General features: G+C 43.6%; 5 protein-coding genes and 1 long non-coding RNA gene across 9 annotated transcripts in view; 4 read left to right on the top strand and 2 right to left on the bottom strand.

Moving 5' to 3' along the window:
- Positions 1–2,050: 2,050 nt before the first annotated feature.
- Positions 2,051–3,977, bottom strand: lrrc42 (leucine rich repeat containing 42). Its single transcript, XM_028977733.1, has 7 exons — positions 3,534–3,977; positions 3,191–3,322; positions 3,004–3,122; positions 2,803–2,888; positions 2,612–2,725; positions 2,462–2,540; positions 2,051–2,372 (listed from the first exon to the last, which is right to left on the bottom strand). Exons 1-7 carry the CDS (start codon positions 3,935–3,937, stop codon positions 2,089–2,091), a joined length of 1,218 nt encoding a protein of 405 aa, XP_028833566.1. The 5' UTR covers positions 3,938–3,977; the 3' UTR covers positions 2,051–2,088.
- A 719-nt stretch (positions 3,978–4,696) lies between these two features.
- On the top strand, positions 4,697–7,862 carry yipf1 (Yip1 domain family, member 1). The gene is made up of 9 exons (XM_028975778.1): positions 4,697–5,094; positions 5,181–5,332; positions 5,414–5,494; positions 5,761–5,848; positions 5,936–6,052; positions 6,154–6,320; positions 6,399–6,581; positions 7,171–7,276; positions 7,365–7,862. Exons 1-8 carry the CDS (start codon positions 5,061–5,063, stop codon positions 7,255–7,257), a joined length of 909 nt encoding a protein of 302 aa, XP_028831611.1. The 5' UTR covers positions 4,697–5,060; the 3' UTR covers positions 7,258–7,276; positions 7,365–7,862.
- Positions 7,863–8,015: 153 nt separating this feature from the next.
- Positions 8,016–14,389, top strand: LOC114787872 (uncharacterized). Its single transcript, XM_028975780.1, has one exon. It carries the CDS (start codon positions 8,521–8,523, stop codon positions 9,232–9,234), a length of 714 nt encoding a protein of 237 aa, XP_028831613.1. The 5' UTR covers positions 8,016–8,520; the 3' UTR covers positions 9,235–14,389.
- A 498-nt stretch (positions 14,390–14,887) lies between these two features.
- On the top strand, positions 14,888–22,830 carry ndc1 (NDC1 transmembrane nucleoporin). Of its 2 annotated transcripts, XM_028975773.1 has the most exons (18): positions 14,889–15,594; positions 15,713–15,833; positions 16,094–16,195; positions 16,284–16,452; positions 16,534–16,666; positions 16,772–16,880; positions 16,959–17,010; positions 17,299–17,431; positions 17,540–17,632; positions 17,746–17,827; positions 17,920–18,084; positions 19,806–20,063; positions 20,246–20,358; positions 20,472–20,522; positions 20,988–21,051; positions 21,704–21,804; positions 22,009–22,169; positions 22,295–22,830. In XM_028975773.1, exons 1-18 carry the CDS (start codon positions 15,556–15,558, stop codon positions 22,356–22,358), a joined length of 2,010 nt encoding a protein of 669 aa, XP_028831606.1. In that variant the 5' UTR covers positions 14,889–15,555; the 3' UTR covers positions 22,359–22,830. The 2 variants fall into 2 exon arrangements, with proteins under 2 accessions (XP_028831607.1, XP_028831606.1); XM_028975774.1 differs by lacking the exon at positions 20,472–20,522 and having other exon boundaries at positions 14,888–15,594.
- On the bottom strand, positions 22,597–23,349 carry LOC114787873 (uncharacterized). The gene is made up of 3 exons (XR_003749469.1): positions 23,085–23,349; positions 22,815–22,936; positions 22,597–22,742 (listed from the first exon to the last, which is right to left on the bottom strand). It is a non-coding gene; the product is annotated as an uncharacterized LOC114787873 (long non-coding RNA).
- Positions 22,927–25,886, top strand: part of glis1a (GLIS family zinc finger 1a) — a 22,674-nt gene continuing 19,714 nt past the window's right edge. For all 3 annotated transcript variants that reach the window (XM_028975776.1, XM_028975775.1, XM_028975777.1), the window contains exon 1: positions 22,927–23,210. The gene's annotated coding sequence lies outside the window, so the exon portion shown is untranslated. The remainder of the gene's footprint in view (positions 23,211–25,886) is intronic.

The raw sequence follows: 25,886 nt of genomic DNA, 5'->3' as shown, positions 1-25,886 counted from the left end.
GGTCATTTTGTGGGGAGGGTAATAAAGCATGTTTATTTTTCCCTTTGTGTATATGCCAGAGCTCTTCAGAATGTCACAGAAACTCTCTGTGAGAAGAAATATGAAAAGCAGGGTTTTGATTAGGTGTAAAATTAATCCTTGTGAATTGTACCTAAGGATCTAGAGTGCACCCTAATTTTTCAATGGTGCAATTTGAGGTTTCACCAGTATGAGTAAAAAAAATAATAATTCTGAATTCTAATAACTGAAAGCACATATTGTGTTATACATTTACAGCATTTATCAGACGCCCTTATCCAGAGCGACTTACAATAAGTATTTACAGGGACAGTCTCCCTGGAGCAACTTAACCTTAAGTGTCTTTCTCAGGGACACAATGGCAGTAAGTGGGATTTGAACCAGGGTCTTCTGGTTCACAGGCGAGTGTCTTACCCACTTGGCTACTACCACCCTTCTAAACGAATCAGAGATCATGATGACCATATTTTTCATTTAAAACATTAGAAGTACCACCTCAACATCCATTTTCGTGGTAATTGAAATGCATAACCTGAACGAGCTTGAACCACACAAGCCAGAGTCCAAATTAATTGAAAAAGTGAAAAAACATATTACATGCAGTGATAAATGTACTGACTATCAACAACAGGCCGAGATGATGATCAAGATCAACTTGCACTTTTAATTTAATATATTGTTTAAATTTAATTTCAAATAAACAAATGTGTTAGCTAGATTGTTAGTTAATAATTTACAAGTCAATATTGCCTATATGGGCTACAATTTAAAAGGAAAAAAGTGAACCTGTAAAACTGTTAAGTGCGATGCTGTAGGAAATGTGGTGCACCTAAGAGAAAAAAGCCCTGGTACCTCAGCTTCAGTGTTTAAAGTGCCAGTTGTAGATCTGCCTTTCACCCTCTGACCTCTGACATTTTCCTTGTAGACCTAGATTTCTAATGTGATACACTGCAGCACAACACACGGTGACACAACAAAATGTGTCCTCTGCTTTTAACCATCACCCTTGGTGAGCAGAGGGCAGCCATGACAGGCGCCCAGGGACCAGTTGTGTGGGGACGGGGCTTTTTTCGGGTCCCCTTCCTTGCCCAAAAGAGTCCATTGAGCCAGAACAAAAGTAGGATGCAGGAACAGGGAACTAGTGCTGGAACTGGATGACACCACCAGGCCTTTCAGCCTGCTGTATTGAATGGAGGTTAATTTTTCTGAAACTATTTATAAAACTATGTGCGTTCAATTTTTTCCTCCAAGTAACCTAGATTTCCAATGTGGAAGCCCTAATTTCTGGATCTTCATCAACTGATAGGTTTGTGCTTCTGTACTGGATTCCCTCAGTATAGCAGTGACTGGTGGCCAGTGGTGATGGCAAGATGAACCCGAGGCTTCCAATCACATTTACAGCAACTAAATTCTGGACGTAGTTCTCGAAAGCCATTATTACAACTTATTATTTTGCCCATTTGATCCAACAATGCAAAATATTTTCTAAACCGTATCCATTCTCTTTTACAACAGGTTTTTTTTTAAGAACTCTGTATTGAATGTTCGTACTTAATTCAACCAGCAGGTGGATCTAGTGAGCAGGTGAATAGTCTAGAAATGAACCTCCATTCAACACAGCGGGCTGAAAGGCCTGGTGGTGTCATCCAGTTCCAGCACTAGTTCCCTGTTCTTGCATCCTACTCTGCAGCTGCACTATGTCTGTTTGGTTCTGGCTCAATGGACTCTTTTGGGCAAGGAAGGGGACCCGAAACTGGTCCCCACACACTGGTCCCCGGGTGCCTGTCATGGCTGCCCACTGCTCACCAAGGGTGGTGGTTAAAAGCAGAGGTCACATTTTGTTGTGTCACCATGTGCTGTGCTGCAGTGTATCACATTGGAAATCTAGGTTACTTTCACTGTCTGGAGCCTACTGTTAGCCACAGGAACGAGGGACGGGGGTGGAAGGGGTGTTGCTGTTGCCAAAAGGAGGAGTCACACTGTGCCGTCATTTTAAGAAGTGTTAAATAAAGAGACTCCCTGGAGAAAAATGTAATAATAATATAGTGCTTTAATGGGAGGGAAAAAAAGTCAGTAACTGTTCAGTAAATCCATGTCTTCGGCTGATGGAGAAGATGGTAGGCGCTTGGCAGGTTGGCCAGAAGTGACGTCCCGTTCGGAGGGCAGCTTTCGTTTTGCACCCTTCTCCAAGGGCCATGTACTATTACTGCATTCCTCCTTTTTAAGTGGCGTTTGATAAGTCTGCACGTTTGGATCAGGTTTGTAAAATTGCATCCTCACAATGTCCCCGCTGCTTTTGTCACACACTGCAGGTACTGACTGCAATGCCTGACGAACAAATTTTTCTCTTCCATCTAAAAGCAAAATTGTGCAACGTCAACAATTTAAATGAACTCTTACTTGAAAACAATGAAAGACAGAAATAATAACACAGCACGCTTACAGAAACGCAACGCATTCGTCCTTGGTTTCGGGTCCTTCACTGCCAGTTTGGATGCACTCAGTTCCCACTGGTTCACAACCTGTCCAGCAGATCCAGTTACGTCAGTACTCATTATCGCGGGAAAGCGGTGAAAACGTCGGCTCCGTTTACCTCTTGCGCCCAGCCGTCCGTTTTACAGCGGCTGTGGCAAAATGCCTCCATTGGGCTTTCGGAGCAAACCAATCCCATCTTACTCCTAAGCAGCCGATGCGAAGCGGTGCTGGGCTGGCGGTCAGAATGGTGGATTAAAGACCTGGTCTCCTGTGCAGAGGATTTTACACCGAGTGGAGTTAATGTGTTACCTTTATGGCTGTCTCTGACACATCGAGACATTGTAGTTTCCTGAAGCAGGATAAGTATCCCAAGGCTTTTTCCGTAATTAAGTTGTCTGTGAAGAGATGAACATCCAGAGATAATGTGGTGGACAAGTGTTAACTGGTTGCTCGACCAGGTGCTGTCCGGATTAAGAACGGTGAACAGCGTTCATTTGAGCTGCTACTCACAGGACAGGTCCAGGACCTGAAGGTTTTCAAGGCCTCTCTTCATAACCCGAACAGGGGCGGTCAGTTTCTGGACGCCAGCGTCGGAGAGACCGTTCGCGCCCAAGAAGAGCCGGGAAAGGCTGAGGGGAAATAAGACACGTTTTTTACTCCACTGGCGTTGCCGGAGCAACGCAGCCTCCTTTAATACCTGGCCAACGCGTCCGAGGTCAGATGCTGAAAGATTTCATGGTCATCTCCCAACTTACAGCCATGGAGGTCAAGGCACAGCAGGTTCCGAAAGGTCTTGAACTCTTCAAGCTTTTCGCATAGCAAGGAACATCTCAACATTAAAAAAAAACAACCAACAATTAATTAAACGGCCACACTGTATTACACCAGCCGGTAGCCGGTATCACGTGTCATGGTGCAGACTTCATCAAGTTAATTAAATACACTCTATTACCCCATTAACATTTTAATTATTCCAAGGCTTTCATTATTAACGTCTTGACGCCGTGCCAGGAGACGTCTTGGTGTGATGCTCCGTCTACCTGTTCCTCAGACAGAGGGACTCCAGCACCAGGTGTCCGTAGGCTTCACCGAACACCCGCAGCGCCCTCGCCGCCGACCCCGGGTCGGAGAACTTCTCCTTCCGCTCGGCGGCTGAGAACAGCCTGCCGGCCACGTCTTCCGGGAAGCCGACCAGGGACTCCACGTGCTGGACGTTGTCCGCGACGAACAGCAGGCACACGTCGAACAGGGACTTGGCCGTGTGGCGCAGGCCGCCCTCCGCGTCGGGGGTCGACACGAAGTGCTCCCTCCTCCCGGGGAGCGTGGCCGCGGCCGAGCTGTGGACGCGCAGGCGCACCGAGCAGTCCGGCGGCTGCGAGGCGGCGGTCACGCAGCGCAGCTCGCCTCTTTCCCGAACGTAAACGGTCCCTTCGGGTCCACTCATCGCCACGCGGAACGCGGGCAGCTCCGTTCCGAACAGCCACTTCCGGTTCAGTGCAGAAAGATGTCAACATCCGCTAGAGGACGCAGTTTCAACATAAAAGCCACTCGACCTCCGACCTGCCCATACAAGCAACTACTGAGGTGGAGTGCTGGCATGATTAACATTTACATTTTCAACATTTATCAGACACCCCTTATCCAGAGTAACTACTTAAATCAGTAGTTACAGGGACAGTCCCCCACTGGAGCAATTTAGGGTTAAGTGTCTTGCTCATGGACACTACGGTAGTAAGTGGGATTTGAACCTGGGTCTTCTGATTCATAGGCAAGTGTGTTACCCACTAGGCTACTACCACCCGAGGTCTGGATTCTCTTATGATCATGTGTTGATTTCATAATTCACGGAATTAACCCACAGTGTCCAATCATATTTCTTTTGACAAAATGAACTGTATAAACAAATTCTTGTATCGGCCACTGTCTTTGGTAAAGATTCATTCCAGGCGGGTTTACTACACTTGTAGACTTCTGGGCGGGTCAGAAAACGAGATTAATTATTTGTTACATTTTCTGGTGTCTGTGACTCCAGAGAAGCACTTAAAGAGGAGACTGACGCTACAATCCAGTTTTAAGGTCACATCTCCTTCTCGAATGTCCAGAGAAAACGTTTTGATCGGTATCAGCCTCAGGTCAACTTAACCCTTTAATCCACTTAACAGTTCTGCGGTAGAGCAGCTGGAGAGAGTGACAGCCACCCGGAGACCGATCCCGCCAGCGGAACACCGAATCCGCCGGGGCCGCACGCCGTTTACACGCGAATCCGGCGCTGTCACCCCGTGGCCCCGCGACAGAATCACGCAAAAACTGCGACAATTCGCGTTCCGAAAAGCGTCAGATCCGGTCGGACCGGGTCCCGCTCCCTCCACGTGGCCACGTCTCTCGCCGCCGGTGCTTTATTTTGAAGGGGAGCGGCCGGAAGTGACGAGACTCTTGTTGTGTTGTCGCTTATGTCAGGACTGCGGGTTCGGATGTGCGGTGTGAGACTTGTGTAGACTTTATTAGTTAAAAAGAGAGAGAATACGTCCTCTTTTCCCCGCCATCTCTCCGTGGCCCCAGGTTTCTGAATGGCGAACAAGGACTTTTTGCTGCATTTCCAAGGTTTGCGCCGTGGGCTGCTGTCCATGGGACTGCTGTGTGGTTTTCGTAGAGCCATGTTGAGAATCTGATGTTCTTTCCTCGTGCAGAGTTTGATGAAGATGATGATGACGGACTGAGAACCAGCAAGGGTGCCACAAGAGTCACCATAGATGACACAGCTGAACCTCAGAAGCAGCACAAACCTGCTGGACCCGTAGAAGAAGATGAGGAGTCTTACAGGAACGATGATAAAACTGAGGTGAAGCACTTAAGAGTATTCAAGACCTAGAACTTCTCATTTTTAAAACATAATCCACACGTAAAATCTGCTGTGCTTTAGCTCCTGTCTGGTGAAAAGAAGGGAGCGCCGTTCTGGACGCTGGATTATTACCAGGCATTATTTAATGTGGACACTTATCAGGTAGGATGAACATGTAAGATTATTGTTATTTAAAATGAAGAAACACACCCCCACCCTTCAGTGATGGTTGAAAATGGATGAATCTAGTCCACTGTTTTCTCGATTGTGTACGTGAACACCCACTGCGGATTTGAATCGTCTGGACAGGATTATGTTTGACCACGGTTAGCGAATGCGGAATCCAAACGGTGTGCTGGATCACAATCTTGCTGCGTCTGAGCTCCATTTGGTACGTAACATGTCCGGGTGGTTTTGTGCCGGTTCAGGTGAAGAGCAGAATTGTCGGATCGATGGTGCCATGGCCCGGGAAAAACTTTGTCCACTTGTACATCCGCAGTAATCCAGATCTCTACGGTCGGTCACAAATTCTTTCTGGTTTTACGTCTTCGTTTTTTTTTTTTGTACTAGTACGGGTTACTTAGTTTTTGTTTCTCTTCGTAGGACCATTCTGGATATGTGCCACACTTGTGTTTGCCATTGCCATAAGTGGAAACATCTCCACCTTTCTTAAAAGCCAGGGTGAACCAAACTACAAATACATGCCGGAGTTTCGGAAAGGTAAGCGAGATTAATACCTCCACATTTCCATATTTCTCATCCGTCTGCTGCAGATGCCTGCTGCAGCGTGGTCTGAAGAACCTAACCTTGTTTTGTTTCAGTAACCATGGCGGCCACAGCAATCTACAGCTATGCCTGGCTCGTTCCTCTGGCTCTCTGGGGTGTCCTGACCTGGCGTCAGAGCAAAGTTGTGAGCATGGTGTCGTACACCTTTCTTGAGATTGTCTGCGTCTATGGCTATTCGCTGTTTATCTACATCCCAGCGGTGGTAAGTGCCCCGTAAAATTCACGGTGAAACTGGCTCCGGTGCCTTTCTGGATGTAAATCTTCTTCTGTGGCCGTTCAGGTTCTCTGGATAATACCCTACGAAGTGCTGAGGTGGTGCTCCATATTGGTGGCTCTGTGTTTATCTGGGTCGGTCCTCGTGTTGACATTTTGGCCAGCCATCAGAAGTGACCGCCCCAGAATCGTCATGGCGGTCCTGCTAGCTGTTGTGGGCCTCCACGTGCTTCTGGCAGTTGGTTGTAAGGTAAAGTATGTTCTCACAGCATCAGACATACATAATAATTCATTCACCGTATGCACTCGTCCTCCCTTCGGCTGCCTCTGTTAGGGGTCACCACAGTGCATTGTCAAGTCCGGTTGTACGCAGTTTTACGCCGGCTTGGGTCCGGCACCAAGAAATACGCGCTCATGTGCATCCACAGTGGCAGGGTGATTCGCCAGATGATTCACCACTCTTCATAATGACTTCATATTGAATTTCAACTCATGTTTGACTATGCAATTTTACAATCCACAAAAGTAGATACAAAGTGGCCATTACAGTTCGTTCCGTCTGCTTATTATATAAACAGCAACAATGAATTAAGTGTATTGTATTATTATTACTATTATAGGTCAAATATAAAGTATGTATCTGAATGATCCATTCATAATTAGCTTTGACCCACTTTAGCCACTTGTATGTGGGTGTCAGATTAATATTTCCCCTAAAAGCCCACATTCTCTACAACACTGATAAGCGTTTTAGTTCATTGGTCGTCAGTGTCACTAGCTCAGGGCACAAAAGCATGTCAGTAATCCAGATCATCTTTTTTTTTTTTACTTTTCCGCAGATGTATTTCTTCAGTGATGCGGCAAACGCCGTGCATCTAGTACCGGAAAATATAATCAAAGCCACGCCCACGATCAGGACAAACTGAAGGCCAGTGGCTGCCTCAGGTAATCAGCTGTGAGTTTTTGTTCATTTGTTTTATACACGTGCCGTTGGAAGCTGAAACGAACACGTGTTATACTCCTGTAATTGTAGGTGCTCCGGATGCCTTGTCAATGAGATTCAAATTGCTGTGCCTTCCGGGTTTCATTTGGAGCATTGTCTGAGCTGCTGGGATGGGCACGAAATCATCGCTTAACCCCACTATTAATGTTTTGGTTTCATATCCTTTAAAGTTTTTTTTTTTATGTGACAAAGATGCTTATAAATTTATTTGAGTCCTATTTTTACTACATATGTACAAAAAGGGTGTTTTTCTGAATGAGGGCTTTATTAAGTCATTTTACCGGTCAATATAAAGGAATGTGGTCATGAAATCAACACTACAGCATTGCTGCTGTTTAGGTTCTGGTTATTTAAAACCCTCAAATTAAAAAGGTCTGAATAATATATTTGTTACTTTGAAAAGCACAAACGTGCCAATGGTCATGTTGACCAGTTTGTCCAGAACTGCTCGCTTTTCCATAAACCTCTCCACGTGGGTAATGTTTGTAATGGTTGTATATATGAAAATAAACCATTTTTTAAAAGTTGGTTTAGTGATGGCACCTCCATGCCTGGCGGTGACGGGCTCAGCCGCCGGTGTAAGCCAGTACACCTTTAAAAATTTAAGGGAAAGAATGTAACTAATAGGGATTCGTCTTAGTTCAGCGCCGAGCCCCGTTGAGCCTCCTGTTCCCCGCGCATCAGTCAAGGCGAATGAGTAAGCGAGGCCGCAAGGCTCGGCCTTTTGTCGAGCCGCCGGGATCGAATGCGGTGGAAAGAGCCGCCACCCGGTGCCAACATTGATTTGTCTCGTCCCATTTTGGTGACACCTCTAAATATTACTTTCCTTTGTCCATATTGTAATAGCGGCTGAATTATACATTCCTAATTAAGAAAATAGGAGCAAAAAAAAGTGTCACTTGAAACGGTGTCGATGTTGGAGTGCGCCCTAATTAATGGTCATTCTAGACTTAGCTTTGGATTACAGCGGTGCGGGCTGACTGGCTGATGACCTGGACAGGGGGGGATGTCAAACGCTCCAGTCAGCATGGCTGACTGCTCCTCTCCTCAGTGTGGACTTGCCACACTTCAGGATTAGACGCCTCTGTTACGGTGTGAAATGACGTCACCCGAAAGGTTCTCTTCCCGGGGTGCAGAACCCTCGCGGGTGGTCCCAGGGGTGTGATGCGCTCCTGAGGCGGGAGAGATGGCCACGGCGACGCCCGGTGGGAAAGCGGAGAAGGTGTCCAAGTACGAGACGCTGAAGCTGCTGGAGAAGTGCCGCCGGGAGCGGGACGAGGCGATCCAGCGCGAAGGCGCCCTGCGGGACAAGCTGCGCCACCACGAGTCCCGCAGCCGCTCCACGGAGGCGCTCAAGCAGAAGCTGAAGGCGCTGGCCGCGGAGAACAAGGAGATGCGCAGGCAGGTCAAGGCCCTCCGCGCCGAGATCGGCCTGGAGACCAGCCCCAAGTTCAACGGCAAGACCACCAAGGACGTGGTCAGCGACCTCCGCGACAAGGAGCGCGAGTGCAGCCTCCTGGTGGAGCAGACCGGCCGCCTGAGCGCCGCCGTGGACCAGCTCACGTCCGAGCTGGCGAGCACGGTCACCGCCAAAACCCTGCTGGAGGAGCAGGTCCAGGCGCTGCAGCAGAGCCTGAAGGACATGACCACCAACCAGCGGCGCCTGCTGAAGCTGTGGGAGGACAAGAAGGCGCAGAGGGAGCAGAAGGAGCAGCTGTCCCTCCCGGCCATCCCGCAGCGGCCCGGGCAGCGGGCGGTGGCGCACCGGGCGGCGCAGACGGAGATGTCCATCAACCCCGCGCAGAAGCTGCCCGCGAACCCGCGTGGGCAGAAGGCGCGGGGACTCGAGGACGCGTGGACGGGCGCGACCGCGGCCAGCACCGAGAAGAGACGCCACTGATGCGCAGAAAAACACGCTGCAACTTTCATTTTCAACTTTCCGTCATGCATAACTCAAAAGCAGCAGAGAGACGTCCCTAAAGGCGGATTTCTAACATGACGCGACCATCTGTCACGCTCGCCCGGGAATTCGCTCGTTCACATTTCATGTTTCGGTGACAGATTTGATTCAAATGGAAATTTTTATAGAAAAGTTTTATATGTGAAACTGACCACGCCCCCACTTTAATCTGACAAGAATTTTATAGGTGTTGATTTTCTATGTGTTGTAATAAAGTCTAATGAGAATATTGGGTGAGGTTACGCGCGTTTGATATTCAGCAAATGTTAGACCGAATAAGGGACCGTCCACAAATTACTTGACGTTCAGTAAAAAAATCAATTAAATCTGTAATATACTGCTCGTAATAAGTAACAAAGATATATTTATATTCCAAACATGATGAGCATGTGTATTTGTGACCATATTTTATTATTCTCTGACCTGGGGGCCTCAAGAAGATTCATCTTCCCAACATAACACAAGACTTGGTTTTGACATTGATTTTATTGCTTTTTATTGCTCACGTTATTCTATTAATCTCTTCAGCTATTTGACGAAGTGGCCTCAAAACAACTCTCAAATGTGGAGATTTATATTCCCTGCACACCACAAGACTTGGTTTTCCACAGATTGATTTTATTGGTTGTCTAAAAATCTTATTACTCTGAAAGTATTCATATCATTCTATTAATCTCGTCAGTCATGTCACCTCGTGGCCTCAAACCGACTCATTTACAGAGATTATTATTATTCCACAAATACCACAACACTTGGTTTTCAACAGATTCTTTGTATTGCTTGTTTGATTTTATTAGATTAATCTCTTAGTTATGTGACCTGGTGGCCTCAAACCAACTATCATAAAAAAGATTCATATTCCTCATACACCACAAGACTTTTTCCACAGATTAATTTTATTTTCTTTGTTACAATTCTTTTGTTTACAGACCATGTTAATTGAAATCATCATCTTCTCCCATCATGGGTCGCCACTTCGGATCAATTGTCCATTGTTGTCCACACAATTGATTTGGCAAAAGTTTTATGCTGGTTGTCCAACCTTCCCCATTTACCCGGGTTTGGGACCGGCACCATGAAACGCATGATTATGTGCATCTCTAGTGGCTGGGTTACTTAGTTTCTATATGATCAAGGGAGGGTAATTTCTAAATTTCAGTTCAAATGAAACAAATGTGTCAAAGGTAAACAAAAAAGAAACAAGTCATTTAAAGTCAAAAATATTCACAATCACATCATACTGTGGATCATTTGCCTTGTGGCTTTTCAAATTCTTCATTGTCTGCACGACTGATATTGCCATGGCAGCTGTTTCATGGGTCTGTTTCCAGCAGGTAGGCAGCAATTATGAGACCACCTTGTCTGAAAATAATTTTTAATATAATCTATTTACAAACATAATGTGTTGTTAATGTAAGACTGTTCTAAGGTCAACACTTTTGTAAAATAGAACTGCAGTAAGAAATGTAAATTATATAATATGGATAATAAGCATGACAAAGAAAATAATTGCCCAGTCTAGCACTACTGTGTCAAAATTATACATATGTGTCAGCTCTGTAGAGCATATTTTATTACACAGCTGATCATTTTATAGTCCGGTTTTCTTTGAGAAATAGTACCCGAGGCTGTGAGCACCATCTCGGCCATTTGTTTTTTAAGCTTGTGAATGGTACACTCTGTGGGACCTAAAATATGTGGCGATTTGTGGAAACTGTTGAGCTGTCAGCCTTTCCATCTGAAAGATAATTTGTATTATTGGATATAACTGGTGAAAACCATTGTTTATTGTGAGCACCTGGATCACAAAGAGCCCACAGCCAGAGCCATCATTTTGGACCATGTGCTGAACAGTTCCAGCCTTCTGTCTGATTTCTGTCCATTCTTGTTTGCCCGGTCTGTTCAGGCGCATTCTAAAGTACTCCCTGAAAGGAGCAATTAATAGCAAGCAGTATTCATACTGTTGTGGTGGGAATTTTCCTGTCTGGGGAGCTGCAATAAAGAATGTCAATTGAATTCATCCAAGTTTATTTTACCATACACATGGGGGGGACTCGCAAGAAGAACTCCCACCGTTAGTAAGTTCACGAGCGTATTTATACCACTGTGGGTAACAAAGGGTAGGAAAGCAGAATCACGCCAGCTTCATCATAGGTGCCTGGACAAGGACACCAGAATCTGTTTTGTGTCCAGCATCACACGCTTGTTTGGAAGACATCTTAGCCTTGTACATCACCAAGGTTTAAAGTGAGATACAGTTGTTTTCTGACTGTTCCATGACCAAAGGTGAAACACCTGGAGTGTCCACATTTCTTCCCTCTGCACTCCCTCCTTGTGATCATTTTAAAGATCACCACTATAGGCACAAAAATGTAGATGATCTAAACATAACGTGAGGAGTACATAACCCAAATATCAAAGAATAATAATGATGATAATAAAAAATGATTATAAAGGCAAGCAGTAAAAGAATGCAAAACAATTAAAAACAAACAAAGAAATCAAGATATAGAATTATATGTATGTATCGTTCTCATCCGAGGAGGAGTCAGATTCAAAGCAGGATTGATCACTATTAACAAGAGTTACATCATTGTCATCAGGGGTCTGGGGTCTGTTGGGAATAGAGAAGGTGACTAACAAATGCTCTAAGACAGGGGATGCCACAGCATCCACATATAAAACAAAGGGGAATACAGCAAGGGCCATGCAAATGGAGATGGATTTTGATTCAAAGCCTGCAGCTACTAGATTAACTAGTTTGTATCCATCAGGTACTCCTCTCAGAATACCTATGGCATCTATGTAAGTTAGATCAGGGGAATAACAGGTTATTACATGCAGTCATTGTGAAGGGCGTCAGTTGATAGGACATGTCATTAGTCATGTACCACGGGTGGCCTGCATAGTCAATTACTCTTGGAAGACAAGCCAGTTTGTGGAACTGTGGAAGACTTAATGGGAAAACACACTTGGATGAGAGACCTGTAAGCATGATTAATAAGGCATCGGGAAGCACTAGTTGGCACTTTGAAAGTTCTCCTCCTTCGTGAGAGGAGGGGAAACAGAAAGGGGTCATTGAGCTCGAGGAGAGGGTAGAGTTGGTGGGGACAGAGGTGGGGCTGGCCGTTGTCTGGTTGAGTTCATGCCACAGAAGGATGGGGAGTATATTGATGCTGATAAGGAGGAGCCTCTCAGGGACCAGTGCGAAAAAGGGTACCAGGGGTGAGGTTGATCTGGGTTGGTAGCTTGGCACGCTACGTGTTGCAGTAAGGACACAGGTTTCCTTACTGATCTTGCTTGAGTTTGCTGTCTGCTCGGGTTGGAGGGCTTTCTGGTGCCGCTGGTACCCTCTTACTGTGGGATGCGTGGAACCATGTGACTCTGTGAGCTGTCAGCAGGATCTGGAAGGGTCCCATTCAGCGTTGATGGTTGGGGCGAAGTCTCCTGGCTGGAGTTGGATCTCATAGTTGTGGAAGGGCAGCAACAACTGGGAATGAATATCTGACAGACGTTTGGTGAGACACTCAATAGGTTAATGTCATTTTCACACGGGGCAGTGTCCAACGAAGAAGTCCTCCTGGGGGGAGAAAGGCCTGTGTTAGGTGGCATTGCAAACAAGATTTCATATGGACTCAAGCCAATTTTCTCTCATTCTCATGTACATCAGGACAAGAGGTGGAATTTTAACCCAATTTAGACCCGTATCTGCGCTACATTTAGCCAGCTTGTTTTTTAGTGTGCCATTCTCACTCAGCAGGGCTCGTGCCAATGCAGAGGCATCAGCTTTAGATGTGGGGAATGAGTCCACCCACTTTGACCACATATAGGGTTTTCCTACTTTGTGAAGCTCATATCATATATGATTGACAGTATTTTGTGTAAAAACAGTGAAATCTTTTTGTGAACCAATGAGCTGCAATAGCAGACATCCCTCCTTTTGACACATTATCCAATCCATGGCTCAATTTAACATAAATTGGAAATTTAGGCTACTGAAGTGAGTTGAGTGGAAGCAGCAGAGCTGGCCTGAATTAGAGTTAGAAGTGGTGAACGTGCTGCAGTCTTCGCAGCTGCATTCGCTAGTGCATTTCCTGCAGAGATGGGATCAGAGCTGTTAGTTCGAGTCATACATTTACACACAGAAATCTGGCTTGGAAGCAAAATCAGATTTAAGAGTCCCTCTGTGTTTCCACAGGGTACCAAAGTCATATAATAAACCAAAAGCATAACGTGAATCAGTGTAGATGGTAACAGTTTGTTCGCAGCTAAAGGGGCACCAGCTCAGCTGCCTGAGCTGAGTGGCGGGAAGGCAAAACAAAAACACAGATTTCAAGGTGGATTGGGCATCACAGAATGCATACCCAATGCAAGAAGAACCATCAGGTACGAGGAAAGCCGATCCAGCCAGAAAGAGAACAAAAATCAGGATAATCAAGTTGACTGTCCAAAAGGTCAGGCCTAGGAGAGCATGACAAAGAAAGTTCAGATATACAATTCTCCTTCGTGTTCTGCGGGGATAAGGGTCGCTAGGTGAAGAGAGTTGAATTTCTTGACTAACATTGAGAAGACCTTACAATATCTTGCAAAAGCTTAACAGGTCACTGTAATGAAAGTAATTTTTATACAGGAAATTTCAGAGTATTTGTGAATACTGCCACAATGCTGTCACTTTTTGCCAAAGTAACTTCCAAATTGCATCAAAAACCTGTGTAGAAACATCCTCCGTCATGCTGAGAAGCCGAGACTATTATAACAGCAACTTTTCATTTGGTACATTCACATGGACCGTGTAACACTAGATCCAACCGTGACATCAATGGTAACTCACACGCACATCTGCGAGATCTCTACATCACCTGCCAGGTCCAGATTTTAATCCAGAACCTGGTCCAACCTGCCAGACCTTCACAGTTTCCTTCTACACAGACTTACTAGTACCTTCCTCCATGCAGATAAGGAAGCGGCCCCGTAATCAGAAGGTTTCTGGTTCGAATGGTTCAAAGTACAAAAAGTAGGGTTTACTATTGTGCAGACCTATTGGAAATGTCGGTACCACTAAGGGGGGGGGGGGGTCAGGAAAACTTTTTTTTTTTTTCCATGGAAAACCAGGAAAAAAAAAAAGAAAATGCAGAAGGCATGACCTCTCTGCACAGTATGACATATTGGTTGTGAAAAAAAACATTTCGAGGCATTTCATTGTGCATGGTTGGAAAATTCGACTTTTTGGACTTTGTGGTGAGATAGTTAGACATACAAAGAAAATTGTTGACTTGTAGATGTTTTGACATATGGCTTACCTCGACATGACTAGTGGATCACACACAATTTTGGAATACCAAAAAAACGAGGGGCAAAAATTTTATGAATTTTTTTTATAGTCCCTTTTTTTGGCAATTGATGCGGGTTGTATCGAAGCATGCACACTGGCAAGCTATATATAATAATGTGGCTGCTCCATCAGCCACATTATTAAGACCACCTGCTAACATGCAAATGTTTAAACATGGTCAAATGTCACCAAATTTAATGACACATCTTGGCCACGCCCTGTTAGCATTTTTGGTGTTAACATGCTAACATTAACATGCTAACACACATTTTTTAACATGGTACAAACGTCACCAAATTTAATGTGAGACATATTGGCCACGCCCTATTAGCATTTTTGGTGTTATCATGCTAACATTAACCTGCTAATTTGTTAATTTTTTAACATGGTCCAAACGTCACCAAATATAATATGACACATCTTGGTCAAGCCCTTTTAGCATTTTTGGTGTTAGCATGCTAACAGCACTTTTTTAAGAGTACCAAAATTTAGATATGATCCCTAATTCTATGCCAGTTGAGAAGTGACGTGGGAGTGCCCCGCCGTTCCCTAGTAAAAATGTATTGCAGATTTAAGTTGTTTACTATTTTAGTTGTTTACTATTTACTAGTTGTTTACTATTGTTTACTATTTGAAGCTGTAGGCTTCAAACGAATGTTGAACATTGAACTTTACCTCAACAGGATTTTGTATTATTGTATTGCCGTCAGTGATTAGTTTGGAAAATGATTAGTTTGGGAAAAAAAAATCTAATCTTATATGTTTCAACCGTTTTGAGCAGGCATTGGTTAGGACAGCCTTGACTGTGGGGCTTGACGAGGTCCTTTGGGCGCGTGTGGCGCGATATGGGAAACTTTACGCATTCAAATGGAATTTTGCTCCTCGTTCTTTTCTAAGTTCGTGTTTTGGACACCTCGCCCCGGCGGAAGATGTTTTCCGTGAAGCAGAGCTCCTGGTTTATGCACAAGGTGAGTTCGCTGTATATTCCTGCCTGTCCCCGTGACAGTAGAGCGCGAATGGAGGAGCTTTTGTCGGTGCGACCGCGACTACGAGCATCATTTGTGATCGGAGTGTTTCGACTGGCAGGTTGTACGCTGGAGGGCTGTCGCCAGTTTCGCGTGGTCTGTGCTGCTGCTGCCTGTCACTACTTCCCTCTTTGTGTTTCTGAGTCAAGCCAGTCTGCTTCACCCGATCCAATGGATAACAGGTATGTTAGAATAACATTTGTATTACATGCATTTGCACTGTTAGGGGTGGTAGTAGCCTAGTGGGTTACACTCGCTTATGAACCAGAAGGCAGAGGTTCAAATCCACTTACTACCATTGTGTCCCTGAGCTCTAAGTTGCTCCAGGGGGGGCTGTCCCTCTAACTACTGACTGTAAGTCGCTCTGGATAAGGGTGTCTGATAAATGCTATAAATGTAATCATTCTAGATGTCTTATTTGCCATGTGGCATTGCGTTTCAGACTCCCTTTGCCTTCTGACCGCTTCAAGCACCATGTTTTCTCTCCTCCTTCTCTCTGCTGTGGTCTTGGTGATTGGAATTTTCATCCAGGAATATTGCACAGGTAAAGGGAGGTACTGCGATTACCCAGAAAGCATCTGTCACGGTTATTGTTGACTGTGTCCCTGTCTGTATGCTTCCTTCCATTTCAGTCATCCCCTCCATCCCTTGCTCAAGGGTTGCTCTCTTGGCTAAAGTGCTTCATCCTAGACAGTGTGTGCATTCACTGTCGCACTGTTCACTTGGCATGTTGGTTACCTGGTGTGCAGCAGTCACCATCGGAGGCCGATATCGAACCCTGAGCCACCCCTGTTCTGAGAGGTAATCAGCGCAGGCTATTTAACTATTTGTTAAGGACTAAATTATCTGGGTTTACTATGCTCACAGCCGTCTTGGTTTCAGTGAAAACGTTGGACAGATGTGCCTAAACGAGTACCACCTTTTCCTGCTGTTGGCCGGAGCGTTCATGGGGTACAGCCACAGTCTCCTTGGTGTTGTCCAAAACATGAACTACGTGGCATTTCATGCTGTGCAGGTAAAACGTTGTAATAGCTTATTTTAAAGTGTAATAATTAACAAGCAAAACACACAAGTAAGGTAAATATATTAAAGCGATTGCCTACGTGGTTTTCCCCCCTAGCAACATAAGTACATGCACTTTAAAGGATCCTTGCCGAGGGTGGTGAAATGCAGTGCCGTCCAGTCTCTGTATTCGCTGAGAAATTATATAGTTCTGTACTACTTTTTTGGTAAGGATTTCATTCTCTTATTTTATGTGATTTTTTTTTTAGATTCTTTTTTTTTTATACTTTTAAACTATTTTACAGGTTATGGCCCAAGGTTGTGGATTTCCCAAATTCTAAATCTTCAGTTGGATGGGTAACTCACCCTCTCTCTCGCTTTTATATGTCATTGTGACACACTGCAGCACAGCACACGGTGACACAATAAAATGTGTCCTCTGCTTTTAACCATCACCCTTGGTGAGCAGTGGGCAGCCATGGCAGGCCCAGGGGAGCAGTGTGTGGGGACGGTGCTTTGCTCTGTGGCACCTTGGCGGATTGCAATTTTTGGGTTCCCACTTTATTTTGCATTTGTCCTGTGGTCTTTTCATAGACTGAAGACTAAACTTACTGTAGTTTTGTGATGTCACTTGTCTTCTTTCAGCTCATCTCACTTTTTGGACACTGTGGCAGGGCTGCTGGATTTCTCACTGCTCTACCACCTGTGGATTAGTGGAACCTTCTTGATGCTGACCTGGTTCATCACTGTGTTTCTCTTCAGGATCTATGTGTCTGAGGTACTGGAATATGGTCACTTATTTTGTGTAGTGATGCTGCTTACCTGTTCAGAGAATTTGGTTTTATGCAGTGAGATTTTAATGTTAGTCTTCACACGTCCCCCCAAGGCGTACAGTTTTCCAGTGCAGTCTACATTTACTGAGGATGCTGAAATGTGTCTTCCCAAAGTCCTATCCTGCAAGGAGCCAATGGTTATGAAAGTGAGTAAAATCCATTATTAATTATGTATTTGTTATCTGAATGCATATATCTGTATGATGTGCAGCGTGTGGTTTATTTTTTCATGCTGATTTAATTTATTCTTCTTGCTTAGTTTTTAGCCTTGCAAGACTTGGCTCTGTTATCTCAGCATTCGCCTGTCAGACGCCAGGAGGTCTTCAGTCTGAGTCAGCCAGGTGCTTTGTTTACCTCGTCCAGGTTCTAAATTGTCTAGTTTTAATTAAGTGGCAAGTAAATTATCAACACTTTTGAAACATATTTTTATCAGGTGGTCATGCCCATAACTGGAATGCAATCAGTAGAGAGTGTCTCTCTCTACTGACTGATCTGACTCAGAGGCTGGTAGCACACCATGATGCCGTAGCCTCCAACGGCAGGCCCAAATCCCAGGGTAGCAGCAGCGATGCCAAATCAGTCACTTCAGGGAGCTCAGGTACCCACCCGCTGATATGCTGTCATTTAAAAAAAAAAAATTAAAAAAAAAAAAATTATATACACACACACACACACACACACACACACACACACACATATATATATATATATATATATATATATATATATATATATATGATTGTTGTCTGGGGAATTATGGAGTGTAGAATGCTGTTTTTCAATGCATATAATGATTCTAGCTATCTCAGTAATGGCCTTGGCATCAACAGTGAAGTGAGTTCACACAATAGGGATGGCAAAGTCTAATTCAGTTCACTCTTAAATGCTACAGCATCTCCTAAAACAAAACTGCCACGATGAGAAATGTGATCATGGAGAGAACGGCCACAGGGTTACACCTGAGACTTAGGATTAAGGCCACAGGACTGTTATTTAAAACGTCACATTGGTTACTGTTTGCATACACAGGCTTTGAGAGCAGATAAAATGTACACACATCCCTTAGTTTCTTGGATTTGTGCACTGCTGGTCTCATGATTGTCTTTCTGGAGTTACATGAGGAATTTCATCAAGCACACTTTCCCAATTCCCAAAATTCCTTTGTTTAAATAATCAATACACATCAGTAATATGTGTGTAAGAAACTAGCAGAGGTAGGAAGTATAGAAACTGGTCACCTGCTGTAATGTTACAGCACTTATTCTGTATATTATTCTAAAAATGCAGTGAATTGTGATATTAGTTCCTATACTAAAATTGCACAATACAATGGGTGCCACTCAAAAATTAAGTTTTAAATTGTCATTTTCCCATCCCCAAACTGTGTTTGCAATGTCATAAGACAATGTCATAAAACCTGGAAAGAATTGGATTAATTGCAACAAGATCTGTTCCTGTTCCTCTTGAATGGTTCGTACTCGATTGAACAAGTGCTCACAAGTGCTGCAACTATTTCTGACTTCATTGTCAAAAAATGCAAAACCAACCTGACCAGAGACTGTCCAGAGAAGGATTTGGTTGCTGCTTTAGCGACATTATCTTTTGTCTCCTTGTAGCTTTCCAATCGGTGGCATGGCTGCAAATCATTATGTGGAGCAGATGTAGCACATGGCAATAATAATCGGAGTATGAAGGCGAGGTTCTGCAGGTGGTGACCGCAGAACACTTCTCAGTTGCTGCACTTTCTGACTGCTGGTCACTTTCTCTTTCAGTCTAGTGGTAGCATGAGATGGAGAGAAATGTACTGCGTAATCAACCGTATTGTGACCAGTATTTTGTGCAGTACAAATTACAGAACATTTATAGTGAACTCTTGAGTAATTCCAAACCACATTGTTTTTAATCGGTGACATTTTTTTTTGAAAAGCTGAGCCTGGTGAAGGTTTGTAGTAAAGACTTTTTGCCTTTAGGACCAGGGTATATTTCATTATTCTTTTTTTGTTTTCTGTTTTCTAAGTAATATTTAATATTTTATATAGTAATTGTAGAGGAAGTAACACCACACTACATATCACATTTATGGCATTTGCCAGACACTCTTATCCAGGGCGACTTACATAAAAGCTTTAGGATATCTAGCATCTAGCAAAAACTTTGGTTTTACTTTTAGTTTTATAAACCAGATCCCAACTTTTTTTTTTTTTTTAATAAATGTAAGAGCCCTATTTAACCAAAACAGCACTAATACCATTTTATATGTGTGGCTTGTCACACATGTACACTTCCACTTTTGTCATTTTGGTTGCATTTAATTTGCAGCCAGTTCAGCGGTTGAGGATTTACCAAAGGCATATCCTAGTGTCTCGAAGACCCCGGGCTCCGTCTTTCTTCGTTCCTCTACTGTGGGTTTGAACAGCCCAATGACTGCCCCCTTCACTCCCGACTTGGACAGCCCATTCTCCTCACCCGTGATACGGCGCTTGACTGCTCAAGAGGATCCTGCTTCTCCGTGGTTTGGCTCAGTACAGAGTCCCCATGTCATGAGAAGAGGCCCGAAGCTCTGGAGCGCCTCCACGGGTCAGTGACTGGTGCTGCATTTACATCAGATTTATTGTGAAAATTTTCTTTTTTTTTTTTTTTTTTTTTTTTTTTTTATATTTCAAGTATACACTAATAAACTTTTGATTTTTTTTTTTTTAAGGGCAATATTGAGAGGGGTAAGTGTCTGGGTTTTTTTACTGATGTGGCTTGTGCTTCAGATTCCATGGTAAATGGTAGTCCTCCTGACAGTCCTGCACTCAGCCCCAGATCCCATCCAGCTTCTGAAAAGCCCAGCTTCCTGACTCAGTGGCTTCAGAACCGCAAAGAGCAGGTTCGTCCTACAGAACCAAGTTTAATTTAGCCCTTCCTTCACCTGACATGCCCTGAACCTAATTTATTTATTTTTTGCTTTTGCTTCTGTACACTTTGAAATGTCCTGTTCAGGTGAAAGGTTTCTTGGCAAAGCGAGCGCTCGTGTTGTATTTATTTAACAAGGTAAGGTTGGGTGCTACATCTCCCTGTGAAGGTGTAGCTTGAACGAGATCCTTGTTCTGCATGCTTTTTCTTCTCATCATGCCAACACTCTCGTCATCATTTTCATTTCCCCCCACTCTGTGCATGATGGTTGTGTGTGTGTGTGTGTGTTCTATGTATATGAAATGGTAGATCTTCACTGTATTTTGTCCTCTTTAGTAGTACACTGAGTGATGTCCTAGTGGGTGTCCCAGGTAGAGATCTTGTGTATGATGCTAAATAGTAATGTAATAAATATTACTGGTATTTGGAAACTCTTTGAATGTAGTAGTTTTGAAATATGAAACTAATACATTCAGTAATTTGATTCTCAGATCTGCGCACTAGATCATAAACTGCGCATTTCAGTTTATGATCCACTGCTAAACCTTGTGTCTGTCTGTTGGACTTTCTTGTATTTATTTTATTTGTTGTCCCCCCCCACAGCTTCCAGAAGCATCTGGCCAAGCCCTCTTTGCTGACAGCCAGGCTCACATTTGGGCACTCGAAGGTATGAAATCAGTTAGTGATGCAGTCTCACTTGGTTGTAGGTTTAAGTGGTGGGGCAGTGGTGGCCTAGCGGTTAATCAAAATCCCCAAGGTGCCACTGAGGTGTTACTGAGCAAAGCACCGTCCCCACACACTGCTCACCGAGTGTGATGGGTTAAATGCAGAGGGGACATTTTGTTCTGTCGCTGTGCTGTGCTGTGCTGTGCTGTGTATCACAATGACAATCACTTCACTTTCAAGTGAGAGTCTAAAGACTGTTGTTACAAAAAAGTGAAGTGATTGTCACATGTGATACACAGCAGCACAGCACACAGTGAAATTTGTCCACTGCATTTAACCCATCACCCTGAGTGAACAGTGGGCAGCCATGACAGGCTGGCAGCCGGGGAGCTGTGTGTGATGACGGTGCTTTGCTCAGTGGCACCTCAGTGGCACATTGGCGGATCGGGATTCGAACCGGCAACCTTCTGATTTCGGGGCCGCTTCCTTAACCGCTAGGCCAAGTAGAAAGTAGATAAAATTGTATATCCTGTTTTTACATGTAATTAGTATATATTTAGTCCTGACTGTTTCATTTGTTTTTATCTTATATCAATCCAACTATATTCTGAGGAATTTCTCATTATGCTAACACATGAATTCTTTAACTCTAGGGCTATCCCATTTGGTAGCAGCATCATATACAGAAGACCGGTTTGGAGTGGTGCAAACTACATTACCCAATATTCTCAGCAGCATGCTTATGCTACTTGAAGTAAGAATACATTCTTAAGCACTAGTGTGTTCTTTTAAATGAAAAGGTGTGTCCTGAGAAGTGTACAGTACACACCAACAACTGCTGTCAATGACTAAGTTACATACAATCACAAGCCCTATTGAAATCCAGAAAACCATGCATTTGAAAATAATAAACAAAAAGTACAGTCATACATTGATATTGGTGTTATCTGTTCTCAAGGCGGTTGACCGGCATTTCAAACTGCCTCATGCATCCAGTAAACCTTCCAGAGCCACCTGCAGCATGGGCGATTCCACCCACAAGACACTGCGCTTTGCACTCAGGGCTGCGCTCAAGACCGCTCTCTACAGAATAACAACCACATTTGGGGAGCACCTGCAGTAAGAAAACAGTTTTTTTACATGTCTGTTTAAGTTACCGTCACTGCATACGTGTCTGTACTTGAAGCATTGTTAGAGCAATAAGTTAAAGTTGTAAATTGACTTGTAACTTTTTTTCATTTCAGTGCTGTGCAGATGTCTGCTGAGCACCGGAAAAGAATGCAGCAGTTTCTGGAATACAAAGAATAACACGCTACATTGGCTTGACAGCCTTACTGTACTGCATTTGAGTGGCTTAAATTGTAGTCACTTAGCGCCTCCTTCAGTATGTACGAAACATTGCAGCAGTGGTACACATGAATCCTTGTGCTGGACTGTACAGACACCATGTTTGGTAGATGAACTCTGAATATGAGGCCCGAGAAGAGAGATAAAATACATGAACCTCAAAAAAAAATAAATAATAATACTGCAATGTGTAGCTCTTATAGTAAAATTCCCCTAAGCAAGACATATTACATTTGGTTTATTTTCAGTCAAAAAGTCAAGACTAACAAAAGAAAAGTCAAGTCTTGTCGAATGGGTGCCACAGGACCTCCTCCAGCTCTGTTTTTCTGAAAACTCAGCCTTTGCCTGTATTGGAAATGGATGTAAACATATGGTGCACTGAAACGAATATTATCACCTGTTGAAAAGAATAAATACCTTTTCTCTTGTAAAATGTGATGTTTTTATTCGTTTTGACCATTGTGTTTGATTGGAGGCGTTGGTTAAAGTCCCTGTCCTCCAGGGGGCGCTGTTGTCGTGCTCACTAGGTGTGCGCTTATCTGAAAGGACGAGTATGTCTGCATATTAAATGAATCCATATTAAAAGAGTACACAAACTAAACTTGCAGTACGCACGGTTCTGTGTTGATCGCGTAGATTAAGGAAAACGGAAGTGTGGTTTGAACCCGAGTTCAGCCCGAAACGTACCTGATACAGGACGCATGAGAGCGGCTGCAGAGGAGGACCGGGAACATCCTCCCGAGTCCCTCAGAGACGAGGAGGTCGCGCAGTCTCCCCGCCGGAGCGTCCCGCGAACACGTGGCCGCGCCTCAGGTGAGTTTTTAAATCATTTCACTCCCGCTAATATATTACAACTACAGGCTGATCTCGACGTCTTGTCTAAAACCTGAGCGTCAACTGGAAACTAATCTGACTCTTAACGCCTCACGTTGAGCTGCAACGTCGTGCATGTTCACCCCCAACCCGACAAGTATTTCATCGACTGAGTCGACGCACATGAATAAAACGGGTAACGCGACCTTTCCCACGGTTGTCCGGCGTGGGACCTGGATTGTGGGGTCAGGTCAGGGTCACCAGGTTTGCCAGACGGGCTCCGTCCAGACCATAGTGGGATCCCCACACCGACCTAGAACGTCATATTCGCATGTTCACTTCTCTGAGGTTCGTGGAGGGTTTAAGATAGTTTTTTATTTCAATCAATCAATCTATGTTGATAAATGATGCACAATTCCCTCTCCTCATACTTGTGATCTAAAATGCATGGTCCTTGACACTTGACACATGGTCCAGTAGCCATGACTCAACTTTCAGACAAATTCACCTGGATGACTGAGAATCTTCACAGACAATCCTTTTCTTAAAAGGACAAATATTAATTCTAACGACACTTAACAACGTTGCATCCTTAGGGTCATCGATTTGGTCTAAACAAGAATCTTAACAATGCTTCATGGGGCTCTTTGCTGATTCCTGTCTATTCAGATGCTCTTGAGTGGTTTTATTAGTGTTTTTTTTTTTTTTTTTTAAACAGGGATTTTTGAGAGAACACTTATAAAATGTCATAAAACCGGGGATCTGTTTTGTGCATAAGCTTCCAGTCTTGGCTTTTCCTCTGGGCTATTTTTAAAGGGCATTCTTTTCATTTCAGACACCCGATATTCTTGTAAAGGGGATTTAACAGGACTTGCTTGTATCACAGGTCTCATACTTTCTCATGGCAAACATTGACCCGACTAAATTGAGTTTTTCCTCAGACCAAGGAAAAATAGAGATATAGAAATGTTCATTCAGATATGCTTGTGTTTTATAGAGATGTTAATATAGACTCATAAATCAATCATATAGTGATCATGACAGGACAAAATTATAAGAATAAAACTTATCATTTTTTTATTACTTACAGTGTATCACTTTTCATACAATCAATTTTGATAAATGATCAACTATTCCCTCTCCTCATACTTCTGATCTAAAATGCATGGTCCTTGACACCTGACCTATAATGTTAAAAGCATCTGCCCAACGTCCCATACTTTTTATACAAAGTGACGTGTTCATTCCTCATTTCCAGCACTTGTCTTTCTTGTTAGAAGAACAGGAATGTAATTTTGTTTTTTAAAAAAAATGACAAGACACAAGCACCACATACACGAATATATTGAATTTGATCTCCCTGTATAAAGCAGAGCCAACTGTGAAACGATTAACTGTGCATGATCAGTTTGAGAGAAGGAAAATAAGAATGTTTAATTTCTGAATATCTCGGCCGTCCACTCAACACGTGGGACCTGGAAAAGGTCTCTCATCACTTGCATAATCTGCTTTGTCTATGTTTTCTTGCAAAAAAAGTTCTAGACTTGATTATGCTAGAGCCGACCATTAATATTGAGTATAGTATTAGGTAATAGAATAAAAAATATAGGAGTCATCATCATTTGCCAGCCTCCTCATTGTTGAACTATATGTATAGCGAAGTTTAAAGGGGTTAAAATAAAGCCATTACTTTAGCAATGGTAGAGACATGAACAGAAGTGGAGGTAAGAGATATATATACACAATAGGCCTTTAAGTTAAAGAAATTATTTAAAAAAAAAAAAAAAAGTCAAATCAGAGATTCCTGGATGAAATTAAATTCACACCATGGGTGCCTTAACTGAGTGCAGTTTAGTATTTTTACTTCCTAATTTCCCACATTTTTATCATTTCTGTGTGTATGCTCCCCTGCATTTCTAAAGAGAGTCTAAACAGAGTTCAAATTTTGAGTTTAAAATGATCTTGATCTCTTGTGTTTTTATGTGACATGACTGTCCTACAAGGCACTTTTTTTTTTGCGTTTTTATGAAGGAGTGTTTGTACTCAAGAGGACTTACTGTCACTTTTACTCCTTGCCTTTCGATCACGCTGCCACGCACGATGGGAACGTTCATCGCTTGGATGCCGCTCATTTTCAAATCGGATTTTTGGCTTCAGTACTCCTCGCATGCCGTCTGGTTTTTGTCTCGTCTCTGCAGGTTCGCCCAGTGTTGGCACGCAGAGGTATCTTAACACTGTGCACCCTGACTATTATTTTTTGCAGCGTGGAAGTGGACAGCGCCAGACGAAGCCGTTAGTGTCCTTGTTTCTGGAATACAGAAAGAGTAGCAGTGTGGCGCAGCGAATATGACTTTGCAAAACCATACATACGCGTCAAACGTGTCCCCAAATGACCAACCCAGCACCCTGAACAAGCTGGTTTCTATTCGACATATTTTGTGTGCGGTTTGTGGATATGTATAAGGATAAACACAGTTGCTGAATCTCTTCTATTTGTGTCTGGAACAAATGCTCGATATGTTAGAAATATACTTCTGGTCCAATATTTCAGTGGCTTTCCACACAACTAACTGAATTACATCCGTGCATTTTTATTTGCTTTGTTGACACATGATTTTGTCCCTCGTTTTCCTAGAGACGCGCACAGTAAAACTAAAGATGTTTATTGTTTCATGT

This window comes from Denticeps clupeoides, chromosome 4 (genome assembly GCF_900700375.1).
Source record: "Denticeps clupeoides chromosome 4, fDenClu1.1, whole genome shotgun sequence".
Taxonomy (NCBI): Eukaryota; Metazoa; Chordata; class Actinopteri; order Clupeiformes; family Denticipitidae; genus Denticeps; species Denticeps clupeoides.
Note: the sequence above shows the minus strand (reverse complement) of the source record. Positions and strands in the feature narration are given on the sequence as shown.

What these genes read in the sequence shown, in the direction of transcription:
- yipf1 (XM_028975778.1), top strand. Translation starts at nt 5,061, where the DNA reads ATGGCGAACAAGGACTTTTTGCTGCATTTCCAAG. An exon ending in CTTTTTGCTGCATTTCCAAG is followed by an intron (nt 5,095 to 5,180) that starts GTTTGCGCCGTG and finishes TTCCTCGTGCAG; the next exon opens with AGTTTGATGAAGATGATGAT. An exon ending in TTATCTACATCCCAGCGGTG is followed by an intron (nt 6,321 to 6,398) that starts GTAAGTGCCCCG and finishes GTGGCCGTTCAG; the next exon opens with GTTCTCTGGATAATACCCTA.
- ndc1 (XM_028975773.1), top strand. Translation starts at nt 15,556, where the DNA reads ATGTTTTCCGTGAAGCAGAGCTCCTGGTTTATGCACAAG. An exon ending in AGTTCTGTACTACTTTTTTG is followed by an intron (nt 16,881 to 16,958) that starts GTAAGGATTTCA and finishes ACTATTTTACAG; the next exon opens with GTTATGGCCCAAGGTTGTGG. An exon ending in AGTCACTTCAGGGAGCTCAG is followed by an intron (nt 18,085 to 19,805) that starts GTACCCACCCGC and finishes TTTAATTTGCAG; the next exon opens with CCAGTTCAGCGGTTGAGGAT.
- LOC114787872 (XM_028975780.1), top strand. Translation starts at nt 8,521, where the DNA reads ATGGCCACGGCGACGCCCGGTGGGAAAGCGGAGAAGGTGTCCAAGTAC.
- lrrc42 (XM_028977733.1), bottom strand. Translation starts at nt 3,937, where the DNA reads ATGAGTGGACCCGAAGGGACCGTTTACGTTCGGGAAAGAGGCGAGCTG. An exon ending in ACCTCGGACGCGTTGGCCAG is followed by an intron (nt 3,123 to 3,190) that starts GTATTAAAGGAG and finishes ATTTCCCCTCAG; the next exon opens with CCTTTCCCGGCTCTTCTTGG. An exon ending in CGGACGGCTGGGCGCAAGAG is followed by an intron (nt 2,541 to 2,611) that starts GTAAACGGAGCC and finishes TCTGCTGGACAG; the next exon opens with GTTGTGAACCAGTGGGAACT.